Consider the following 26,680-nt stretch of genomic DNA (forward strand, 5'->3'; position numbering starts at 1 on the left):
TAGGATTACAGCTCCAGCTGGTCCCGGCACACTTCAGGATCTGACTACGGATCTGGGTGCTCCCACATATGTGATCGCACGCCAGACAAAGAGCAAGTGAACAACCAGCAGTATATATACTCTAGGACCTTTCCAGGACCTCCATAATTGCTGGTCCAATGGGAGCAGTGGAATTTGTCAGCTGACCCAGCTGGTCAGCCGACACCCTTCTAACTGCTATTTAAACTCTGCCTCTGTGCTCGCGCGCGTGTAAGTCTGAATCTTGGTGGACTATCAGTCCCAGCCACACCAGTACTGTCATGCAATGTATCTAGTGCGGGGGCCGCCTCTGATGCGGATTCCGCCGTTCCCAATGCGGATTCCGCCGCACTGCCTATGCGGCATGCAGCGTTTTTTCCGCGTTGTGACGCCATGCTGGACGCGGAAACAGCCGCCTCACCTTGAGAGACGGCGGCATTTCCGCGTTTCCTTACAATTATCCACTGAACAATTTTCAGCATGAGATAAGGCTGAGAGATGAAAGAGCAGCTGTTGTGTTCTTATCAGAGTCTTAATAATGTGATGCTATACAAGGTGGAGTAATTTCCATACATAAATGGAGTGTGAGGCAGGCATTGTTATTTCTCCCTCCCTCTCTCTCTATCTGTTGCTGTTTTGTAACAAAGTCTTTGCACACAAAAACAAAACAAAACAGGAAGCAATTAATGTCGGTTTCACATCTCAGGCAGAAGAGGAAATGTAAAATACTATCTTATCTCAGTAGCATCATGTAAGATAAGAGGTGTCTTCACCAAAGAAGTTATTGCTGCTTTTTGTCTGTGGAACCTGAACTTTCAAAAGATCACCAGACATGTAAAGTGAACCTGTCCTGAGCTCAGGAGCTCTGAAGCCAACAAAAGTTATGGCTTTTCTGACAGGAAAGTGTTTTATGGCTGAAAATACTTATCGGTGAGGGTTATGCTATAGTCTGACCCAGTCCAACCCGGATAGAAACTGCCACTTACATACCCGATTTTTAACTTTTGCAGACATAGAAAGAAAAAAAGGAACACAGCCTAGTTATTTGTGTGCTTGGGACTGTAAATACACATGTCTATCTCATCATGTCACCTCAGTTGTATTTTAAAGTGGGTCCGAGATTAAAAACTAACTAACTATAACAAGTAGCTTGTCTATATATCTTATCTAAAATTTAGATAGTTTGCACAGCAAATCCAGCTGCAGACAGCTTCAAAAGTATATGGTTATGTCTTTCCATGATACAATGACAGCAGCCATGTTCTGCTTGTCACATTACACACAGGCAAGCTGATAGCATGTCCAGCCCACAGTCTGTGAAAAGTCCTCCTCCCCCCCTCCCTTCTGCCTCTGAAATCTCTGGCCAGTAACAACCCCTCCTCCTGCCCAGACTGAACTCCAATAAGCCCTTGCTACATTGCTCTAATGCTAAGTACACACCACACAATTTTTTGTTAGATAATTGGTTTAATAGATAATTTACGACATGTCCGATCTTATTTACGATCGTTTGTCTGATCGATTTCTCATAGAAGTGAATGGAAATGGATAAGAAAAGATAGCGGAATCGAAACGGAAATCGATCGGACGGAAAATCGACGGAAAAAACGCATCGTACCCAGCATAAGAGTGCCAAGGCACAAAAGGAGCTGTGGGCAAGGTTTGTTTAGTTTATAGGGAATTAGAGTATAAAAACAAAACAAAAAAACGTATTTGGCTTGAGGAATGCTGTATAAACTATATGAAAGGAACACAACTATGCAATGAGTAAACGTTTATCTCGGATCCACTTTAAAGGAATACTGTAGGGGGGTTGGGGGAAAATGAGTTGAAGTTACCTGGGGCTTCTAATGATCCCCCGCAGACATCCTGTGCCCGCGCAGCCGCTCACCGATGCTCCGACCCCGCCTCCGGTTCACTTCTGGAATTTCAGACTTTAAAGTCGGAAAACCACTGCGCCTGTGTTGCCGTCTCCTCGCTCCCGCTGATGTCACCAGGAGTGTACTGCGCAGGCACAGACCATACTGGGCCTGCGCAGTACGCTCCTGGTGCCATCAGCGGGAGTGAGGACACGGCAACGCAGGCGCAGTGGTTTTCAGACTTTAACCAGCTGGGCGGTATGGACGAGCTCAGCTCGTCCATCACCGCCGGAGGCTGCCGCTCAGGCCCTGCTGGGCCGATTTTCATGAAATAAAGAGCAGCACACGCAGCCGGCACTTTGCCAGCCGCGTGTGCTGCCCGATCGCCGCCGCTCTGTGGCGATCCGCCGCGAGCAGCGGCGAAAGAGGGTCCCCCCAGCCGCCTGAGCCCAGCGTAGCCGGAACAAAAAGTTCCGGCCAGCGCTAAGGGCTGGATCGGAGGCGGCAGACGTCAGGACGTCGGCTGACGTCCATGACGTCACTCCGCTCGTCGCTATGGCGACGATGTAAGCAAAACAAGGAAGGCCGCTCATTGCGGCCTTCCTTGTTTATTCTGGGCGCCGGAGGCGATCGGAAGAACGCCTCCGGAGCGCCCTCTAGTGGGCTTTCATGCAGCCAACTTTCAGTTGGCTGCATGAAATAGTTTTTTTTTTATTTAAAAAAAAACCTCCCGCAGCCACCCTGGCGATTTAATCAGAACGCCAGGGTGGTTAAAGTCTGAAATTCCAGAAGTGAACCGGAGGCGGGGCCGGAGCATTGGAGAGTAGTGATGGGCCAAACCGTTCGCCTGGCGAACCCTTCTGGGCTTCTTACTACTTCCGGGTCGCTATGACCCGGAGTAGTACGCCTGCGCTGCCCAGCGGAGCACGTCCTAGATCGCGCTCCTGTTGCCGGGCACTCTCTGCGCATGAGCGTGACGTCGTCCATGACGTCACGCTCATGCGCAGAAAGGGCCCGACAACAGGAGTGCGATCTAGGACGCGCTCCGCTGGGCAGCGCAGGCGTACTACTCCGGGTCATAGCGACCCGGAAGTAGTAAGAGGCCCAGGGAATAAGAGATGTTCGCCTCATCTCTATTGGAGAGTAGCTGCGTGGGCACAGGATGTCTGCAGGGGACCATTAGAAGCCCCGGGTAAGTTCAACTCATTTTCCCCCGACCCCCCTACAGTATCCCTTTAAGCACAGCAGAGCCCACAAACAGCCTAAGAAGCTGGCCTTAACCACTGCGAGTGCTGCCGCCAATTTATGCTCATTGGTTGAGACTGCTGGTTAGATGCGTTCTGGATAAACGAGTATAAAAAAAAAAGCCAACTGCCTAGAATGTGGCATCATGGGACATCATATGGCCATTTTTGTAGAGCTGCCAGGATCTGTATTATTATTTCTGACCTTTATTTCCTCTGCTTAGCTAGATGGTAAACCTCCCATGAGCCTCTCTGGCAGCCTCCCAGTAAGTCTGCTCTTTGCTGCTGTTGTAAAATGTCTTTATATGGCCATTGTTAAGAATTGCCGGGAGGGAAAGTGGTGGACTTCCCCTCAATAATTAGACACCAAGGTCTGTCATCGAATCAAACGAATACATTTATTCAATAGTACCCCAAAATCTGCAACGCGTTTCGTGGGAGCAGACCCACTTCTTCAGGCAATAAAACGGGGACAACAAACACAGCAATCAATGTGCAGTGAATTTAGCACCTCTGTGTCGTTTGATTCGATGACAGACCTTGGTGTCTAATTGTTGAGGGGAAGTCCACCACTTTCCCTCCTGGCAATTCTTAACAATTTTATATTAATTTTATTCTGCTGGCGCCTCTGATCACCTACCAGTATACTTGAGTCCACCCCAGGTGGAGGGGTGACCCTACCCCATTTTTTCTGATCTACAGAGAGCGACTTCTTAATCCTGAGTGAGGACAGGTCTAATCTCCTCACCTGCCTATACAGTGGTTGCCTGAGCGGTAACCCATGTTTGTGAGTATAACCATCTCACCTATTCATTTCCCTTCGTATCTCTGACATACTACACCATATTGGGCTCTCAATTTCTCTCTTTTTTACAATTTATATGGCCATTGTCATTGTTGATATTCAGGACATGAGCAATAAAGATAACTAGATGAGGCCTCACAACCTTCCATGTAGTACAACATACAAGCAAGCCATGTCTATTTGCTGCCAGAAAGACACACATCCAGCTGTGGCAATGAGGTTTCCTCTTCCTGTCTGTGGATTTGAGGTCTTTTGATTGATGTTATTCAGCTATACACATTCTCAGAATCGGATGTTAGTTTACTATGAATGTGTCAGAAGTGGTTTGAAGGGAATAAGCAGCAAAAAGAATTGACACAAACCAAGTGCAGCACATCAACTAAATGAGAGGTTCTCCGCCCTAAACCCCTCGCCGCCTTCTTGTTCTTGTGTGATTACTTTTATGTAGGCCAATTTACAGGGCCGGGCAGAGGCAAGAGAGGCTCCAGCCTCAGGGCGCAGTGTAGGAAGGGGCGAACGAGCCATCATTCTCCTATTGTGTTTGAAGCAGAGAGAAATAAGAAAAGGGGATACATGGCAGTGACTGCAAGCCAGATAACTAGAGATTAAGGTGTTGGGGGTCCTGGGGTACCTCTTAGTCTAACAGCAATCAGTATGTGATGGGTGGGGTGGGAGGGATGGTGTCTCAGCCTTGGGTGCTAAAGGACCTTGTCCCGGCTCTGAGGCCAACCCCCCCGAATGCTATGAACTAGTTTCCAGGAACATGTTTAATCTCTGGAGACAGGCGTAGGTGCGGGCAGGTTCCTTACACATATACGTAATTGCCATAATGGTGATGGACGAAATGTTAAAGTACTCCTGACCTCGACCTTTGCCCCAATATTTTTAATATCGTTTTGTTACTGGTGCTATGCAACTAACACACAGCACCATCCTCCCACCTCCAGCACCCCTAGGGGCAATCAAATATGACAGGGAGGAAGTGGCAACTCTTCCTCCCCTCTGCACAAACGTAACTCCACCCCCTCCACTCGCCGCTATAGTTCCCCTTATGATCCACTGCACACAGTGCACAGGGGAGCTGCGCTGTTGGCGATCTTGTGGTGATTGAAGTCGGAAGGATAGCCAACCTCAATTATCACATGCCCACACAAAGCGTAGCTCCGCGGCCCGTTGTGTGCAGTGGATCATAAGGGGAACTATAGTGGCAAGTGGAGGGGGCTGAATTATGGACGGGCAAAGAGGAGGAAGAACTGCCACTTCCTCCCTGCCCATATTCGACGTTCTGCTCAGTCGAAGATTATGACTGAACAGAACGGGGGCTACAGGGGGCGCTGGAGGTGGGAGTATGTTGATGTAAGCTAGCTGCACAGCACCAGTAACAAAAACGACATTAATAATATTGGGGCTAAGGTCGGGGTTAGGAGTACTTTAAACCAAACCTGAACTGAAAATAAAAAGTCAAAATAAACATACAAATGATCAATGAAGAGAGGATAGCCGGCACTATGAAGCTGCTGGTATGATGAACACACTTGTGGTGTATGAGTCTTCTGTGGGGTGAGGCTGCGCTTCTCACCTATGAAAGCTCCGTGTGTTCAGAATGTAAGAAGTGTAGTCCAAATATGCAAAAACATAGTAACAGTCCGGCACTGCTGTGCAATTCTACGTTTATTCAGCATGGAGTGTCAACGCAAACAAAACACATTCCAATTACATGACTGCATATAGCAGAAGAGGTCCTAGCGTAGGTGAGGTGGATGGCAGTCTCATAGCTCCTAACTGTCCCTCTATTGGAGCCCTGTCCCTCTGTCCCTCTTTCCTCCTCATTTGTCTCTCTTTCAGGACTTTGTTTCTCTTTTTATGTAAACATATATATTTCTCTTCTAAAAAATGTGTTGGACTCTAAACTTTATCCCCATCCTTTAAATTGATATATTACTCATTTTAAAATGTTAATATGAAGGAAAATGAACCAGGTTAGAAAGGATCACTGTGGTTTGATTATAAAACCACATATTTTTCTTATGAAATCTTTATGGTATGTGTGACTAGGGGTGTGATGGGGCATGATCAGGGGTGTGGCAGGGGCATGGCTTAAAGTGGACTGAAAGTCAGTATTTCTGCTTTGCTTTAAAAGATTCCTTACAGCTTTAAAGCTATCCCAGAAAATGTTTTAGCAGAACATCACTGAAATTGTTAAACAAAGCACTTTGATCTGCTATTCAGCTTCAAATCCTCATCCAAACTGGAGATAACAGTATCTTTGTTTACGCGTGTGTGTGTGTGTGTGTAACAAGTAACAAAAACACTTGCTGGGAAGCTGTCTCTGCTTCAGGCACACACAGTTCCGAACAACTCATTAGAAGATTTTAATATAGAATAAAAAGCAGTTAGAATAAAATGCAATGGCAGCTTTCAGGGCAAGAAAAACTACACTGTGGAAACTTGTAAATTGTAGACAGACAATATTACTTGTGCACAAAAGCAAATATGATAACTGTATGAATAATAAAAAGTAGAAAAACACTTTTATTGAATGTTACGTCAGAGTTTCACACCACTTTAAGTGTTCCGCTTTCTCATCTCATAAAGTTGGGAGGTATGCAGTCTCCACGGCTCTCATTGATCATCCCTACTCCTAGGTCAGTGATGGCTAACCTTGGCACTCCAGCTGTGGTGGAACTACAAGTCCCATGAGGCATTGCAATACTCTGTCAGCTCTAAGCATAACTCGGGGAGGCAGAGGCATTTAGCAGTTTTGAAAATAAAGAAAACCCTGAGAACCCCCCCCCCCCCATGAGGAGATGGGCTAGTCCAAAACCTGTCGGTTCTGTCAGCTTTCTACTACCTACTAAAGGTGACAGCAAGATAGGACAAAAGTAATTTATGGCTCATTTTACTCTGGAAGAAACGTACTTCTTATCTGTATGCGTTTACATGGATTTTAAAAGTTCCAATTTCGTGATCGTGGTCCTTTACGGACAACACAGTGAATAGGTGTATGAGGCCCAGTTCACAGTGGTCAGTTGCGCTGCAGAATAATTCTGCATGTCAGCTCACTGCCCACACAATTCTATGGGCCTGTTCACATCTCTGGGTTGTAACTGATCACGTTATTCTAACTTGCTGCATGCAGACTTTGTATTAAAGTCCATTGCAGGTCATAGTCACTATATTGCGTGCATTATGCTTTTACTAATGTATATATTAGGTGTGTATTTTTAACCGGCATGCAAAGTCTTCTGTCAGTTTTTCCTATGCACAGGAAACCGCCCTGCTTCTCAACTTCCTTCTTTATCTGCATTGTGAATAGCTCCTGACACCATATAAGACACGCTCTGAATACCTCCAGTCTCTGGGCTCGATTCACAAAGCTTCATTGCATTCGATAAAGCAGAAACTGGCTGCGGTTACCGGGCAATTTGTGAAGTGTCAATTCATTCAGGCTGTTAGGCCTTGTTCACATTGCGTTCAGCTCGCATGTCCGTCCGCGGTGGGCTTTTCTTCTGTGTCTTTTTAAAGGATACCCGAACTGACATGTGACATGAGATAGACATGTGTATGTACAGTGCCTAGCACACTAATAACTAGGCTGTGTTCCTTTTTTTCTTTCTCTGCCTGAAAGAGTTAAATATCAGGTATGTAAGTGGCTGACTCAGTCCTGACTCAGACAGGAAGTGACTACAGTGTAACCCTCACTGATAAGAAATTCCCCTTTTTATATCTCTTTCTTGCTCTCAGGAGCCATTTTCTGCTAGGAAAGCGTTTTATAATTGGAATTTCTTATCAGTGAGGGTCACACTGTAGTCACTTCCTGTCTGAGTCAGGACTGAGTCAGCCACTTACATACCTGATATTTAACTCTTTCAGGCAGAGAAAAAAAAAAAGAACATACAATACAATAATACAATAACATTTGTAAAGCGCTTTTCTCCCATAGGACTCAAAGCGCATAGCTGTGTCTCAGATTAATACAGGGTTGCAGGCTGGGTTGTGTTACAGAGGAGATAGTCAGATGTTCATGAATGCCAGACTGAAAAGGTAGGTTTTCAGTTTAGACTTAAATGTTTCCAGGGATGGGGCTGTCCTGATTGGGTGTGGCAGGGAGTTCCAAAGTGTAGGGGCAGCATGACAAAAGGCTCTGTCTCCAAAGGTTTTGAGGTGGACTCTGGGGGTGACCAAGGTGTTACGTCCTTTTGATCTAAGATTGTGGGGGGTGTGATGTAGTTGCAACAAGTCCTTCAGGTATCCAGGGCCCAGATTGTGCAAGGATTTGAATGTCAGTAAGCCAATCTTAAACAGAATTCTCCATTTTATCGGTAGCCAGTGGAGTGAGCTCAGGGTTGGTGTTATGTGGCAATGGCGGGGTTGGCTCGTTAACAGCCTTGCGGTGGCATTCTGTACTAATTGCAGGCGGCGTAAGTCTTTCTTATGCAGGACTGTGTAGAGGACGTTGCAGTAGTCTAACCTTGATGTGACGAAGGCATGAACTAGGGTTGGAAGATCCTCTGAAGGAATTAGGTGTTTAATCCTTGCAATATTCCTTAGGTGAAAGAAGGAATGTTTCACAACAGCTGAGATTTGATTCCTGAAGCTTAATTTCCCATCAATCAGTACTCCCAGGCTGCGCACACAGTCTGAGTTGTTCAGGTCTGAGCTCCCTATCCTTAGCGGTGTTGGTTGAGACTGGAGCTGCTTTGCTGTTGAGCCCTGGCCCTCGATAACAAGAACCTCAGTTTTGTCAGCATTAAGTTTTAGCCAATTATTATTCATCCACTCCTGAAGCTCAGCTAAGCATGCGTTTATTTGTGGAGTAGGGTCTGTGACGTCAGGTTTGAATGACAAATATAGCTGGGTGTCATCAGCATAGCAATGATATGTCAGGCCATGTTTTTGTATGATTTCTCCAAGTGGCAGCATGTATATGGTGAACAGTAAAGGGGATAATATTGCGCCCTGAGGTACACCGTATTTTAGTGGTACAGGGTTGGAGAGGAAGGGCCCTAAGGCTACCCTTTGTGTTCTGCCAGCCAGGAAGGAGTTGAACCACCGGAGAACAATGCCATCTATGCCACAGTACTCTTGTAGCCTGTTGAGTAAGATTTCATGATCGACTGTGTCAAAAGCCGCTGAGAGGTCGAGCAAAATCAGGATGGAACATTGACCCTTGTCTCTTGCAATGAGCAGATCATTGCAAATCTGGGTGAGGGCTGTTTCACAGCTGTGATATTTCCTGAAACCAGATTGAAGAGGGTCAAGGATGTTGTTTCTGGAGAGCCTGGCTTCAAGTTGGAGGTAGACAGCCTTTTCAATAACTTTTCCCAGAAAGGGGAGGTTTGAGACAGGTCTGTAGCTGTTTAGAGCATCTGGGTCTAAGGATGGTTTCTTGAGTAGAGGCCTGACGATTGCTTCTTTCAGAGTAGAGGGAAACCACCCTTCTTGTAAGGAGCCGTTGACTATTTTGTGGAATGCCGGTGTAAATAGTTCAGGGCATTTCAACATGAACTTAGTGGGGCCAGGGTCCAGATCGCAGGTAGTCTGGCGAAGGTTTGAGAGGATATCCAAGATGTCTTTTTCAGTGATTACCTTAAAACCAGACCACGGTGGTAGGCTATTTTTGTACCTGTTATATGGCTCTGCATGGGTTTCTGGGGCTGTGAATTGAATGACAGATCGTATGGAGGAGACTTTGTCTGAGAAGAAGTGGGCAAATTTCTCGCACAGTTCCTGTGAAGGTCTGATGCTGGATTTCCTGCAAGATGGATTGCAGAGACTGTCAACCGTGCGGAAGAGTTGGGCAGGTCTGTTGGCTGCATTTGCAATTTCGTGAGACAGGAATAAGGACTTCTTTTTGTTAATCATCGTTTGATATTTTTTCAGGTGAGCAATTAGGGAAAGCTTGTCATCAGGAGACTGATGTTTGCGCCACCTTCGTTCCAGTCTGCGTCCCTGTTTCTTTAGTTCCTTTATAGAGTTGTCAAACCAGCGAGCATGATGTAATGGTGCGGAACGTTTAATCTTTAAGGGAGCTATGGCGTCAAAAGCGGCTGAGACATCGTGGTTATATTTAAGGACCATGGATTCAAGGCCGAAGTTGTGATCTGTCAGTCCACCTAGATTGAGGCTGTTCTGAAGGTGTTGGGGTGTCAAACCTTTCAAGGAACGATATTTTATTAGTTCTTTCACTTGGTGTTTTGTAGCCGGTGCTGTAAAGGAGAAGTGGACAGTGTGGTGGTCTGACCAAACTACTGGATCAATTTCCACATTGGATATTAGGAGTTCTGAATGGAAAATGAGGTCCAAAGTGTGTCCTTTTTTGTGGGTAGAGAGGTTGACGGCTTGAGAGAAGCCCAGTTCATTCATGGAGAGAAGTAGCTTAGTTCCAAATTGGGAAGAGTGTGTATCGACCCGTGCGTTAAAGTCTCCAAGAATTATCCACCTAGGGTGTTTCAGTGTTATGCAAGATACAAGTTCTGCTATTTCCTTGAGAAAAGCACATACCCGGCATCCTGGGGATCAGATGCTGCGGGCCAGCAGGGAGGAGGTGCAACACATACCCGGCATCCTGGGGATCAGATGCTGCGGTCCAGCAGGGAGGAGTTGCAGCACATACCTGGTATCCTGGGGTTCAGATGCTGCGGGCCAGCAGGGAGGAGATGCTATGGGAGGAGATGCAGCACATACCTGGCATCCTGGGGTTCAGATGCTGCGGGCCAGCAGGGAGGAGATGCTATGGGAGGAGATGCAGCACATACCCGGCATCCTGGGGATCAGATGCTGCGGACCAGCAGGGAGGAGATGCTATGGGAGTAGGTGCAGCACATACCCTCATCCTGGGGAGCAGATGCTGCGGGCCAGCAGGGAGAAGATGCTATGGGAGGAGGTGCAGCACATACCCTCATCCTGGGGAGCAGATGCTGCGGGCCAGCAGGGAGAAGATGCTATGGGAGGAGGTGCAGCACATACCCGGCATCCTGGGGATCAGATGCTGCGGGCCAGCAGGAAGGAGATGCTATGGGAGAAGGTGCAGCACATACCCGGCATCCTGGGGATCAGATGCTGCCGGCCAACAGTGAGGAGATGCTATGGGAGGAGGTGCAGCACATACCCGGCATCCTGGGGGTCAGATGCTGCGGGCCAGCAGGGAGGAGATGCTATGTGAGGAGGTGCAGCACACACCCGGCATCCTGGGGATCAGATGCTGCGGGTCAGAAGGGAGGAGATGCTATGGGAGGAGGTGCAGCACATACCCAGCATCCTGGGGATCAGATGCTGCAGGCCAGCAGGGAGGAGATGCTATGGGAGGAGGTGCAGCACATACCCGGCATCCTGGGGATCAGATGCTGCGGGCCAGCAGGGAGGAGATGCTATGGGAGGAGGTGCAGCACATACCCGGCATCCTGGGGATCAGATGCTGTGGGCCAGCAGGGAGGATATGCTATGGGAGGAGGTGCAGCACATACCCGGCATCCTGGGGATCAGATGCTGCGGGCCAGCAGGGAGGAGATGCTATGGGAGGAGGTGCAGCACATACCCTCATCCTGGGGAGCAGATGCTGCGGGCCAGCAGGGAGGAGATGCTATGGGAGGAGGTGCAGCACATACCCTCATCCTGGGGAGCAGATGCTGCGGGCCAGCAGGGAGGAGATGCTATGGGAGGAGGTGCAGCACATACCCGGCATCCTGGGGATCAGACGCTGCGGGCCAGCAGGGAGGAGATGCTATGGGAGGAGGTGCAGCACATACCTGGTGTCAGGAACCGGCCCGCGGCACGCCTGCGTATACGGTTCCCGACTGCGGGTTTGACCAGATCAAGCGGGGTGCAGCCTTATTCAAGCTAAAAACAAGGCTGTGACCCCTCAAACACTTCTCACTGCCACCACTAGCTGTTGCTAGAAATGTCCACTCTGCTGTCGAGTGCTCACGCAATGCACGTTTTCGTATTCGGGTCAGCTTTGCGCTTTAGGCCGAATACGGGAACGCCACGCACACCCACACACAGTACAATTGTACAGTAACACAGCACAATCAGGCACTGACTTGTAATGCAAGTTACACCGTCGTGCAGCAAAACCACTAACAGTCGTTCCGAACGATACGGTTAGCCACTCTGCTGTCGAGCGCAAAAGTGCCCCATACACACAATGCAATCTCATACGGTAGCGTTGCTCAAACGTACAATGCGGCATGGACTTATACACAGTTACACTTCAGTCTCTTCTAGGCTATGAGTGTTAGGTTAGTACAGCAGAAGTCAAGCTTATTAAATAACGATTTAATATTCCTGGGAAAAAAAAATGGAACAATGCAGAAAATAATATATACAAAAGATGTACAAAAAACAAAGTAAAAAAGTTACAAAGTAAAAAAGTTACAAGATACACACAAGCGATTTGCTTACCAAATAAAAACAGGGATCAAGATAGAAGAACCTTGGACTTGGGTTTTGTGGATGGACACAGTTCTGGTTGGACCAGGAGCCAACTTAGCTTGGGCTGGGAGTCCAGCTGCAGCTACCGTCAGGAGTGGACTTATTTTAGGTATCTGCCCCCTGCCTTTATGCTGGAATATTTGCCTTGAGGCTGCAAGCCCGTTTGGACAGGGGAACTAGTTTAATTAAATCTCAGACATAATTCAATTTCCAGAGATCTAACTTCCATGTAAGAGTGCATTTTCACACACATCCAACAAAAGACTTCCTTAACATCCAATTTCCCCAGGTAAAAGTCTATACATCAAAAGATTGTGAAGTGAGGCTTTTCAACATTGCATCAGGCTGTCATATGTAAAGTACCGAGTTTCCTGATAGCCTATGAAGTTGGCAGATTCAATTAGTCCGATCCGACTGTCTTTTGGGACAATTGGGTGTCTACATGTCAAAGAGTTAAAAAATCTATGCAGACAACCCAATTAGCAGTGACCCACTCTCAGAGGAACTGCATTCAGAAACTCAAAAGCACTTCCTATTGTCATACAGTAAACACAGCTTTCCCCAAAGCCAGAATAGCTGTAGCATACATCACATATGATACAGTCTGAACAATGGAAAATACGCTTCTGTGCGATACCATACGGCGGCTATATTCTGCATATTACCGTACATATCATCCTCACCCCAATATATCCTCATACCTGGCATCCTGGGGATCAGATGCTGCAGGCCAGCGGGGAGGAGAGGCTATCTTGGAGGAAACAGAGGGAGGCAAGCATAGTACCAATGCCTACAATGCACATTCCAATGCATCTCCTCTCCGGTCTGGCTTTGCACACACGCATCGCACAATTTATTGCTCCAAGTGGCAAAAGGTCTACAACCGGCCCTGGGAATACGTTGGCACTTTATAAGTCAATAATGATAATAATCAGCAGAAATCTTATTGAATATTGATGGAGCCATTGTTGCCTGGTGCAGTACAGAGACATGGCAACCACGATCACATACTGCTCCTGCCTCCCCACACCTGCCACTCAGGATGGGGTGAGACAAACAGGTTCCAGCATTTCTTCTATAAGGTGACCAAACGTCGATGGACTTGTGTGCAATGCATATAATGCAGGAAGGCGGAGAAAAGCGCAGGCACTGCTGTCATTCACTTTATTCATAAATCCATCGTAATGAACATAATAAAAACGTGCATATGTAGCAAAAGTGGCGCATACCCAGAGTGGACGTGGATGAGGTGCGGTGAGTGTAGAGGATAAAGAGCCTTACAGCCGTTTCGCACTATGCGCTTCTACGAAGGCTGCCTCCGTAGAAGCGCATAGCGCGAAAAGGCTGTCAGGCTCTTCATCCTCGATCAGGTGTTTTTGACTGGAGTAGCCGAATGCTTGTTTAAGGTGTGTGATTCAGACACTTCTGCAGCCAAATAAATCAGCAGGGCTGCCTGGCAACTGGTATTGTTGAAAAGGAAATAATTATGGCAGCCTCCATAGCCCTCTAACTTCAACTGTCCCTTAACAGCCTTTTGAAAACAAGGCCAGGTTTGCTGATCACATATATTCTCAATCCTTAGTAAATTTTGTTTCTCTTTCATGATTATTCACCTCTCCGATGGAGTCTAAAGAGAACCTGTCACAGCCTTGAGTCTCACATAGTAGAAGGTAAACAGTGGTCTGTGAGATTCAGATGCATGATACCGAAGTCCGTGGTTTCTTCAGTTATTGCTGGTCTCTGGTATTAATATGATCTGCAGATCATTCCTTTGTTTAGTCTAAACTCCAGACAAACTTCAGATCACAGTCTGACATCTTCTCCCGGAAGATCTCATCGAAGGCCTCGCTCTGTTCGTGGTTCATGTGTTCCTTCCAGTCACCGACTATACCTGCCACAAACAAGACAGCAGATCGTGAAAACGTGGCAAACTAACAGTCTAGTCCCGCTACAGCCCATCATGAACTCTGCTGCACGACTCATCCACCTCTCCGCCCACCTAATCCCCATCTGTCACTCCCTTCACTGCCTGCCAGTTACATAAAGAATACAATTTAAAATCCTTACTCTGGTTTGGTACACACCGAAGCGGTTCTGGAGCGTTTTTTAAAATGCTTGCAGGGGGAAAACCGCTTGGCTAATGAAAGTGAATGGGATGGTGCACGCCAGAGTGGTTAGTTTTTTCCACAAACACAAACTCGGGGGCTGCAGCATTTTTTAGATTTCTGAGGCATTTCTGCCTCAATGTTAAAGTACAGGAAAGTGGAAAACCGCTCTGAAAAATGCCAGATCAGAGCGTTTTTCCAGGTGTTTTTGTGACAGAAGGTGTTCAGTAACTGCTTTACTGTAACAATATTTGTAATCTGTTACACAAAATTGCTCCAAAATTGAGGAGGGGAGAATTTGATCAGGCCTGGCAGCTCAGGCGCAGGGGCCTTGGGGGTATTTTTTTTTTTGTTGGAAGGTGGTGTCAGGGGGCCCCCCAAGTTACCTTTACCCCAGGGCCCCATTGTAGCTGGAACCGGCTCTGCAAAGCACTCAAGAGCTGCACCAAGGGCGCGCTCAACGGGCCACTCTGCAGTGTTAAGAAGTATTGCCCAAGGACTCCTTACTGAATAGGTACTGACCCCCAGCCAGCCCTGGTCTCCCACTTAAAATGCAGAGCTTTTAACCAGTACACTATCCAGCCACTCCCCCTCAACACATCCGCCACTCCCCCACACTTACTCTTTCCAGGCATCTGAAAGCTCACCTCTTCAGGCAAGCATACTCTCCTATCCAGGACACTTCAGCCACTGACCACCATTTCTACCACCCCACACAAAGCTTCCCTTTACCTACTGTCATCTCCCTTAAACCTTTAGACTGTAAGGCCTTTTGGCCAGGGCTCTCTTCCCCATTTGTCTCACAATGCTGTGTAATAGGTGTACAGTACATACCTTCCCCACCCCTGTGTAAAAATATGTAGATAATTTGTTCACTGCATCAGCTGTTATCCACTCTTGTATTGTATTAAAGGGGCACTATGGTGAACAATTTGAAAATTTAAAATACGTGCAAACATATACAAATAAGTACGTTTTTTCTAGAGTAAAATGAGCCATAAATTACTTTTCTCCTATGTTGCTGTCACTTACAGTAGGTAGTAGAAATCTGACAGAAGCGACAGGTTTTGGACTAGTCCATCTCTTCATGGGGGATTCTCAGGGATTTATTTATCTTCAAAAGCACTTAGTGAATGGCAGTTGCTCTGTCCCACTGGCGAAAAACTGTGTAGCGAGCAGGGAAGCTGGCCAGCATCATGGTTTAAATCCTTTTTAAAGAATATGTTCATAAAGAATAAAAGCCTTGCTGAGAATCCCCCATGAGGAGATTGGCTAGTCGGTTCTGTCAGATTTCTACTACCTACTTTAAGTGACAGCAACATAGGAGAAAAGTAATTTATGGCTCATTTTACTCTGGAAGAAAAGTAATACTTATTTGTTTATGTTTGCACATATTTTCAATTTAACAATTGTTTCACCATAGTGCCCCTTTAACTGTTGTATTGTATATTTTGTATTGTTATACCCTGTATGCTGTTGTACTGTGCCACGGAAGATGCTAGCGCTATAGAAAATCAATAATAATATTAATCCCTGCTTAGAGGCAGTCAATGAGATGTTAATCATTCTAGCTTGCATACAAATTTACTGCAAGCTGGGAACCAAAGCAATCAGACTCAGCAGGAAGCGCTGAGTCATGGCCGCTCACCTTTCCGCATGAATTTGCTCTGGTCGTGGTTGAGGATCTCGCGGGGGATCAGCGTATAGTTCACCATCGCGTTCTGACTCATGACGGAGAACCGGCAATGCTGCTCCACCTTGTCCACCTCCTCTGTGTACATCGGGCAGCCTAGGAAGCCACACACCTTCTTTATGGACCTCCGCAAATCCTAAGGAGGAAGAAGACTGGCTGAAAGCAATGAAGACAGAAGTGGTCAACGTGCATATGCAATGCTCATGTCTAGGGACGTTTCTTGGGCAGTGCGGGCAGGGCGCAGACCGTCAAGTAGAGGAAGGGGGGGCAGGCAGAAGGACATAACCGCAAGGGAGCTGGTGACGCGTGGTGCAGCCAAATGGAAAAACAAAAGATTACCGGCGCAATCACCTTCCTTGACTCCTCCCAGGCTGCCTGCGTCAGACGACAAGTCATCATCACGTCACCACCGCGTGATGACACCTGATGTCCTGTAGCAGTACTGCAGGCTGTCACCACCGTGTGATGACACCTGATGTCCTGTAGCGGTACTGCAGGCTGTCAGTGTGTGGCACCCGTGGAGGAGTCGGCTTTCCGGGCTCTCTTCGCCTGTGTGTTTTCCTGGTCCCTGCTACTTGTGACCTGTGGCTGTGTGACTGATTTTGCAAGTCCATGGGGGAGGGGGGGGGGGGGGGGGGCTGGCACAATTTTTACAGCCTCGCCCTGCTCATATCTCCCAGAATAAAATGTGCAGTGAATTGTCCTAGGTTGCTGTGACTTACAGTTAAGTAGTTAAAATCTGAGAGGTTTTGGACTAGTCTATCTCCTCATGGGGGGAGTCTCAGTATTTTCTTTATTCTTTACAAAAGAATTTCCTTGAAAGAATCTATACAACAATAGTGGATGGATGACCTTCCTACTGGCTTCCTCACCATGGGGTTGATTTACAAACCTTACTTATTTTTTACCTTAAAGGGAACCTGAAAAATGATACATACCTAGGGCTTCCACCAGCCCTCTTCAGGCTAATCAACCCTCGCCGTCCTCCGCTGCCTAGATCCTGCGGTAGAAGCCCCGGTATCTCCGCAAGTCGGGGCCAGTTGGCACAGCTGCTCGCTCCTGGTGACGGAAGTATAATGTAGTGCGCACAGCTGGGCCGCGCATGCGCAGTATGCCCTGACTTGCAGAGATGTCGGGGCAGCAGAGGACAGCGATGGACAATTAGCCTGAAGAAGGCTGAAGCCCTGGGTATGTATCATTTTTTCCCCTTTGTCGTTATCTCAGGTTCACTTTAAAGGAGAAGTTTCCATTATATACAGATTTGCAGCGTTTCCCGACATGTGAGCTGCACGGGGAATCTTTGCCCATCTGTAACATGCAAATCTGGACGTCATGCGGCAGATTTATGCCACACGCAGCCGAATCGCTATCTCTGCATGGCATGGGTAGAGATGGTCTGGATAGTTCGCTGGCGGACAGTCCCTGGCGAAGTTCCGCATTTAGCGCTCTCGGTGAACTGTGAACATATGGTGTTTGACCTGCCCCCTATACATCCTCATGGAGCCAAACTTTGACCCCTTACCTCCCAGTCAGCAGACACATGGCAACCAATCAGCTAGCACCCCCTCCTGGACCCCCCATCCCCCTATTAAAAAGCAGTTGCAGTGGCCATATTGGATTTATTCTCTGCAGGCTGCAGATAGGTAGGGAAAGCATTAGCTAGGCCTGTGTTCTTGTTCCTCACTTGCTGTGAAAGCACCCCAAACAGCTCTTTTGAGGGCCAGCACATCGGTCACCTGTGTTTTTTTTTTTTGGTGTGTGACACTCCACAGCCCACTGACACCCACAGCTGTGTGCACACTACTGCTGTTGCTACATTAAGTTGCATGCACAGTACCACTCCAGTGCATTATTTGTAGGAATGTAATGCGATTTCTGCCCTTTAGGGATTAAAACCCGACTTTCTGTCAACTCCGTAATTTTTGGTGGGACTTTTAGCATGAATCGCCCTCATGGCACTTTTGTGGCCAGAAACTTTGTAGGTTTTAAAATACGCCTGCCCATTGAAGTCTATGGCGGTTCGGCGGGTTTGTATGTTCGCGAACTTTTGGGGAAGTTCACATTCGCTGTTCACAAGTGGAAAATTCTATGTTCGCGACATCTCTAGAGATGGCTAGTAATTCAGGCCGTGGCTACATGGCAGAACTGGAGCCAAACTGCCAAACAGCCGTGGATCCCAATGGGCATGGCCGTTACTGTAAAGAGAGCTAATGCATGAGATAAACAGATAAGGAGAGATAATTCATGAGATAAATAGATAAGGGGTTTGGTGCAGGAAATTGCGGTAATATTGCCAATGCACAGACATTACACGGCACTATTACCCTTACTATCGGGACCGTGTACGCTATTAGTTCTACCCGTGGTACTCGACTAGCGCAACCATTGCTATGGTAATGCAGCCTTACTAATGAGTAGTGCATGTTACCGTAGCAATGGTCGTGCTATTCGAATACCGCAGGTTGCCTTTATAGTTATCTTGCAGTACACAGTGCCGATAATAAGGGTAATATTGACAGGATTTTCTGCATCAACCCTAAGAAAAAATTGAATCGTTACTTAGGTCAAGTAAGGGGAGATAAATTGTGAGTTTAGCATTTGAGGAGAGATAAATTGGGGTTGATTCAATATAAAAAAATAACACAAGTAACCTCCTGTTACTCACGCTATTTAATCAGCGTGCCATAAATGTAAGAGACTGCTTGCTATGCGTGCTAGTGGCAGCATAGCACGTGTAATTACCCTCAGTGACAGGAGCGCACTCTAGGCTGCTGTAGTCCAGCATAGCGAGAGCTAGTAACTTTACACCGGCTATTTGCCAATAACGAGCGCTCCATTCGTCCCGCCCTGAGCCCCTCCAGGTCCAGTCACTTCCGCTGTTGAGCGTGTGTATGGTGCTTAAAGGATGTGATCCCCGCACTTTGATTGGCCCACTAGATATGTAGTTGGCTTTTCCCCGAAATTGGCCTAAGACTACAATAGACATATGGGGGCTCCATTCACAAAAGCGTGATAACTGAGTTATCACGTGTTAAAGCTTTTCGCACGCGCAAACCATTGTGCGCATGTCTAAAGTTTAGCGATCGTGTGAATTTTTATTGCGCGTACGGTGTTGCGCTTCACGTGATTAGCAGATAGAGTTTAGTACTGAAATCAGCAATGGTGCCGTGAAACATGCGAATTAATTCAATACGGCGTAAATCATTGTGCACGATATTCTTTAGTGTGTAATTTAGTTTCCTGCTGTTTTCAATTGGACTATTTAGTGTGTGTTTAAAAGTGTTTTTTTTTTGGGGGGGGGGGGGGTTTGTTCTACGCTGATCGTGCGCAAAGTTTCAAGCGGTTCGCATGATGTGCGGTTTTCAGTTATAACGCGTGATCTGCATTCCGTTTGCGTGATCTGCAGTGCTATCACGTGATACTGATGTTCATCACGTGATATCCCGCCTTTGCGCGGGAAGTCATTAGTTATCGCGCGCAAACCTTTGCGCATATGAAATTGTGCGCAAAAGCGTTTATCACAGCCGTGAGAAGCGTTATCACGATTTAGTGATTCGAGCCATGGTAGGGATTAGATTGTGAGCCCCTCTGAGGGACAGGTTGTGACAAGTCTATGTACTCTGTACAGCCCTGCGGAAGATGTTATATTGATTGTTGGAGCAGATAATAATGGCGCACAGCACAGCCGGTACAATAATGGCACCACATTCAGTTACATTATAAAGCGCTATTTAGCGTTTTAACTGTTAAAAATTGGCGCAGGTTGTTTAAAACGCTATTTACCGTTTTAATCAAACTGCGCTGCAGCTTACCCCTCCTGCTTCTATTGAAGCCCCGCCATAGGACACCGGCAGACTATTCAGGATGATCGGCTCAGGCAAGTGCCTGCAGCCGCGATGATTGCGGAGGCAGGACTGTGCGCTGATAGCCCCATAGTTCCGGAGCTGTTACCGCTCCTCTGCCTGACCAGCTTGCACTGTGCACCATGCTTTTTGGTCAGGCAGAGGAACGGTAACAGCTCCGGAACTATGGGGCTATCAGCGCACAGCCCAGCCTCTGCAATCATCACGGCTGCAGGCACTTGCTGAGCCGATCATCCTGAATAGTCTGCCGATGTCCTATGGCAGGGCTTCAATAGAAGCAGGAGGGGTAAGCTGCAGCGCACTTTGATTAAAACGGTAAATAGCGTTTTTAATAACTTTATCGGCGTCTCCGTGCGCCCTTATTTATCCCACGGCATTTTTCACTGCACGCATTGATTGTATATAATATACAGGAGGCTTGTATACAGAGAATCTACAAATCTGTACAGGCCTTCGGAGCAGAGCGCAGCATCTGTTGCGTGTAAAATGCTTCCCAGCAAACATCGCATAACGGATCTGATCTTTGCTTTTTACTGTAAAAGTTACAAGACCTCTCTGAGATGCCATCACTTTCCAGAGAGATGTAATATTATTGTTCAGGGTGTAACCAGACTTCAGTGGGCCCCCCATGGCAAAATCTGGACGTCCCTCCCAAAACATAAACATAAGTCCTCAGTGTTCCGATTCATCTTCCTCTGCACTGGTCTCCCTTACTGAGCCCCTTTGGTGACCTGTAATAGGACTATGCTATTTCTTCTCTTAGGTCCGGTTCACATTAGCATTCTGAGCCAAAAGGATCCGGTGAGCGGATCTGGTCTCTGCTTCACCGGATCCGGATGGCTCAGTCCGTGGCCCGGTTCACATAGTGAAAACGGATCTGATCAATTATTGATCGGATCCGTTTTCACTCAGCAATGCATACCTAATTTTCAGTAGTAGCCGGCGCCCGGCGGTAGAGGCTTCCTCTTCTTCCGCTGTGACTACACAGCGCGTCATGTGACTAGCAGCAGAGCACTGTGTAGATATACAGTACCTGTGTTTCCCCAAATAGAAGACATGGTTTTATATTAATTTTTCCTTCAAAATATGTGCTAGGGCTTATTTTCAGGGGAGGTCTTAAATTCGGGGAAGCACAGTATTTACCTGCTCGCTTTTCCATCACCAGGTGCCTGTAGGGCCTTATGGTAAATAATGGTTAGTTCACGTGATAAGCGAAGGTTTTGAAACGCGCACGTGATCACGCGGAAACCTTCGCTTATCACGTGAACTAGTGCTGTTTGTGTGAAAATCTCTGCGAGCTGCAGAGGCGGGCGTGATAACTGCTGTGATGCACTGCAGTGTAGGGTGGAGCACAGCAGCAGATGTTTCAAACAAGGGGGTGTGGAGAAGGATGTAAAATTCACTGATTTATTAGAACTCTTACTGAGCAGAGATCAAATTAGGCAGATTTCACACATACTGTATACGTTATAACTTCTAATCTCCAGTAGAGCAGCAGCACTGCCAAGACTGACTATCTCCCTTTGTACAGTCCTGTCCTGACTCCTGATGTCAGTGCGAAGGCATGAGCGCACATTGTAATGGAAACAGAGGAAGGAGATAAAACATCCATTGTGCCTGTAACATCTGCACGTGGGAGAGGTCTATCAGCACCTGCAGCTGTGCTCTGCTTATAGCAGAGACCGTATTCCCGTAACCAGCTGTGCGTCAGTGGCTGCAATGTGCATCATCACTACTGAATATCTTATGCGGCTTTTGGGTTTATTTCTTGTGTAATTTTAGTGTCTAGATTCTCATTTTGGCACTTTGGCTAAAAGATGGCAGAACTCGGGAAAGGCTCCAAAAATTGAGCTCTATCTACAGAATCTCCTGTCTGGCTTCACTGTTGCTCCAGAGCTTCTCTGAAATCTGTGACTTCGGGCATTGGAAGTAGCTGCAAGCTCCAGAGTTCTGCCAGCCCTACTTTACTGGTAGCCTTGCTCTGTAGCTCCAGAGTCCTGCCAACCACCACTGGTAGCCTTGCTCTGTAGCTCCAGGAAGCTCCAGACTACGGCTAGCCCTATACTGGTAGCCTTGCTTCCAATGTCTGGAGCTACAGAGCAGTTTCAAGCTCCTGAGTCCAGCCAGTCCTACATTAAAAGTAGTCTCGTTCTGGAGATACAGGAATTGGAGCTGGCTCTGAACTCCTGAGTCCGGCCAGGCCTACTTTACTGGTAGCCTTGTTCTGTAGCTCCAGGAATTGGAACTCTGAACTCCAGAGTCCAGCCAGCATTACTTTACTGGTAACCTTGCTCTGTACCTCCAGGAATTGGAACTAGCTCTGAGCTCCAGAGTTCAGCCAGTCCTACTTGTAGTCTTGTCTGGAGCTCCAAGAATTGGAAGCAGCTTCAAGCTCTACTGTACGGATAGTTTTGCTTTCAATGCCTGGAGCCACAGAGCAGTTTCAAGCTCCAGAATCCTGCCAGTCCTACTTTAACAGTAGTCTCGTTCTGTAGCTCCAGGAATAGGAACTGGCTCCGAGCTCTTGAGTCCTGCCAGCCTTACTTTACTGGTAGCCTTGCCCTGTAGTTCCAGGAATTGGAACTGGCTCCGAGCTCCAGAGTCCGGCCAGCCTTATTGGTAGCCTTGTTCTAGAGTTCCTGGAACTGGTTCCAAGGTCCAGAGTCCTGTCTGCCCTACTTCATTAGTTGCCTTGCTCAGTAGCTCCAGGAATTGGAACTGGCTCTGAGCTCCTGAGTCCGGCCAGTCTTATTGGTAGCCTTGTTCTAGAGTTCCAGGAACTGGTTCCAAGGTCCAGAGTCCTGTCTGCCCTACTTCATTAGTTGCCTTGCTCTGTAGCTCCAGGAATTGGAGCTGGCTCTGAGTTCCTGAGTCCTGCCAGTCCTACTTTACTTGCCAACTTGCTCTGTAGCTCTAGGAATTTTACCAAGCACCAGAGCCTTGCCATGTCTTATGGAGACATCTACACGTTTGTGTTCCTCAAAGCTTTGTGGTCCGTGAGATGCTGCAAGCCAAGTCAGAGATGCTGAGATACACCTATACTCCTCTGTCAACTTGTAAAATAATTTCCGAATAACATATAGCTACTAAACTATTTTACAGAAAGTACTAAGATGTTAATATTCTTATTTATTTTTAGGAACAACATTTTTGCTCTGCATTGGTCCGTTTAACCTCTTTTTACATTAAGGTAAAAAAAAAAAATTCCTTTTTTACTGGGAGGTAAACTCATGGCTGGGGACCACCTGGCCCATCCCTGAGGTCCATCAGTGCTCCTGGACTACACCACGAGAACCAAATGTTAAATGTGCAGTATATGTATTAGGCATCAGTCTGTGAATACACAAAATTTGAGCTACCTTCCATAACTGAGACAATTTTACTAAAGGTCGCCTTAGGTCTAGAAATCAGTAAAATATGTAAGTGATCTAGCAGAAGTGAGCCGCGTAAGTCCATAGTGAGGGTTGCTGGAAGGTCAAGGCGTTAAAGATACCCATTCATCACTGCATGTATGGGAAGATGTACCATGAGACAGATGCCTCTCTGATCGAATTTGATCAGAGAGGGATCTGTTGCCTGCCTATACACTGGAGACCCATTTCCAATCAAAAATCATCCTAGTGACTCTGCTGCCTGCCAGCCGCCCTCCAAGCATCAAAGTGTCCCCCAGGTGCCCTGTTTGCCGGTGCGACACCTAGGGCCTGATTCACAAAGCGGTGCTAACAGTTAGCACGCTGGTGAAAAGCCCTTTATCATGCCTAAACTCAGTTTAGGCATGATAAGTTTAGGCGTGATAAGTTTAGGCGTGATAAGTTTAAGCACCAGCTGGGTTAGCACCGCAGTGCACAGCTGATCAAAAGTTTTGCGCTAGCAAAGTCTGGTGCACTTCGCATAGAGTTTAATGGCGATGCTTTGCGTGCGGGACTTTGCGTGCGATCTAAACTTATCTAAACTTAGCACGCCTAAACTGACTTTTCACCAGCATGGTGCAATGATTATCAGGCCTAAAGTCTCTAACTGGGTTAGCACCGCTTTGTGAATCGAGCCCCTAGTGTTATCTGGAGTTCGATGTCACCACAAGCACCTATACCACATGGCACCAGATGTGTGTAGCGACATCTCATATGCGTCTGGTGCCACATGGTACAGGTGCTCGTAGTGACGGCGGACGCTGGAGGAGGCAGAGTCGTGTCGGCAGAGAGGGGAGACTTTACACTGCACACGAGCATGGGGGGTTGGGAACACTGGCCGTGGGTCTGTCAGGTATGTTGGTCATCAGGGCCGGATTTAGGCCTAGGCCACCTAGGCCATGGCCTAGGGCACCACAGGAGGAAGGGCACCAAAGCAGCAGGCTAAACTGGTGCAGCACTGGCAACCTTGCAAATGCTGCAATGCAGAGAGATCAGGCGAGCCTGACCGCTGTATTCTGCCGCTAGCCGCCTGTGCCGCAGCAACCGTGCTATCTGTGCACGTTTGCATTGTGGCCGGCGGCTATGGACTTGGGCAGCATTGGAGACGGAATTGAAGAGGAAGCTTCTGCACTGGAGATGAGCAGAGAAATGAGTGACACAGATGGCTGCTACATGATGAAGGCAAGCTGGCTACCTATACTGAAAGGTGGGGGGCGTGGGATAAGGAGGGATTAAGGGAGTTATCTTGCTACCTATACTGGAGTGAAAGGGGAGGAGTCATCTGGCTACATATACTGGGGGGGTCATCAAGCTACATATACTAGAGGGAAGGGGGAGAGGTCATGTCGTTACCTACTGAAGGGGGCGGCTGGTGACAGTGGCCTAGGGCGGTAAAAAGTACAAATCCGGCCCTGTCGGTCATTGCTCTATAGAATGCTGTTACTGCCGCAAATCTGATCGAGCACTTTTTAAAATAGCTGTACAGATTACAAGAAATGTAGCATCAGAACATTTGAACAGGCAGTGAAACATACCACACAAAAATGTCTAGGATGTCCCTCGATTATGAGGGCATCCAAAAGACATGCCAATCTAGTATATTGATCCTGCAGACCAGAGGACTGTGCCGACAATCTGGACTGGTGAATCAGGTTGAACAACCCTGGTTTTTCTGGAAGAGACCGGGATCTTCAGCTGAACTGAACCCGTCTCCCAGCGGTAGTCGGGTGTGATAGATCGTACCTATGAGATTACTTGATCTAATGCCACTAACCATGCAATCTCCATTCAGATAGACCAGGCTGTCTCAACCAGGGTTCCCTGGAACCCCAGGATTCCTTGAGGACTCTGCAGGGGTTCCTTGGCATTTTCCCCCATCGTGGGGGAAGTATAATAGAGCACACTATAATAGGTGGTACTGTAACAAGAAGCACTAAGTTGGGGGGTCAGGAGACAGTATAATGAGTGGCAGTGTAATAGGGGGTAGTGAAATTAGCAGCCTAACTTATTTAAAGACCACGCCTCCTGAAAAATAAATGTAGGGGTTCCTCGAGACCAAAAAATTGTTTGCAGGGGTTCCTTGAGATCCAAAAGTTATTTACAGGGTTCCTCCAAGGTAAAAAGGTTGAGAAAGGCTGAGATAGACAGTCGAATCGATTATTTCCAACAGGTCCGATCTGACTTTGGATCGTTTTTATGAACGATTTTGTATAGAAGTGATCGGAAATAATCAATTCAACCGTCTATCTGATGGGAATTGCGTGGTGTGTACCAGGAATAAGATTCAACAGATCCAGGCCAGATTTGATGGATCACTTCTATCCAATGATCTCTAAATTAGGAGACCTTTAGTAAATCAGACTCATTCTCCTTTGTGCAATTATTGATGCTGACCTATCTGATCTCATCTACGTTCAACCTGCAGGGGGAAAACGGAGACCAAGAATCTGGTTTCTGAGGAACAGATCCGGTCAGGTCCTCTTTCCAACCTCAGCCCCAAAGACTTCACAATCCTTCATCCCCACCTTGCCATGACGGATGGAGATCACAAATGTGACCAGGGCAATCACTAACCTTCTGGAGGTCTTCATAAGTGATGTAGAAAAAGTCCAGGTTCTTCTTCTGTCTATGCCAGCCCTTCACGTGATCAAACCAGGATCCATAATGCACTGGGGGCATGACAAAACACAAGTAAGTAGTTACTAACAACTTTGAGGATCAACCAGTCAATATTTTGTTATATACGCTATGAACAATTGTTTTTATTTTCTGAAGCATTATCCACTTGTAATAAAGTCTACACTGTCTTTACAATAGATTATTTGGTCTGAAGCAGTGGTCCCCAAACTTTTTTTGGTCAAGGGCGGGGTCAACATACCTCAGACTGCTGGGGGGCTGGAGCATACATAAAATTATTTTTAAGTTGAATCTAGGTATTGATTCCCTCCCCACAGAAAAAAAAAATAAATAAATGCCTGGAGGAGAACTGCCAGCAGCGGCCATTCAGGTATGCAGCGCCCAAAGAATGTCTTTGGGCACCAGACAGTGCAGCATACCCAGGTGACAACCTGCCTGGATGGCAGTGTCACCTGATGCCTAATTAAATGACTAAGGTAAGCAAATGACTGCTCACTGGCTTCTATGCGGATGGGTGGTGCCAGCACTGCTATTCTATATGCAGCCCGCTGATATTTAAAGGTACAGCGGACTGCATCTATAAGTAATACATTTTGTGTGTGTGTGTGGGGGG

General features: G+C 47.2%; 1 protein-coding gene across 1 annotated transcript in view; it reads right to left on the reverse strand.

Moving 5' to 3' along the window:
* Positions 1-12,216: 12,216 nt before the first annotated feature.
* LOC137538030 (sulfotransferase 2B1-like) overlaps positions 12,217-26,680 on the reverse strand; it is a 37,780-nt gene continuing 23,316 nt past the window's right edge. Inside the window, exons 4-6 of the mRNA XM_068259966.1 lie at positions 26,005-26,099; positions 16,113-16,293; positions 12,217-14,250 (exon numbers count right to left, since the gene is read on the reverse strand). Of these exons, the coding sequence (XP_068116067.1) occupies positions 14,135-14,250; positions 16,113-16,293; positions 26,005-26,099 (392 nt within the window). The 3' untranslated portion in view covers positions 12,217-14,134. The remainder of the gene's footprint in view (positions 14,251-16,112; positions 16,294-26,004; positions 26,100-26,680) is intronic.

Source organism: Hyperolius riggenbachi, chromosome 11, assembly GCF_040937935.1.
Source record: "Hyperolius riggenbachi isolate aHypRig1 chromosome 11, aHypRig1.pri, whole genome shotgun sequence".
Lineage (NCBI taxonomy): Eukaryota > Metazoa > Chordata > Amphibia > Anura > Hyperoliidae > Hyperolius > Hyperolius riggenbachi.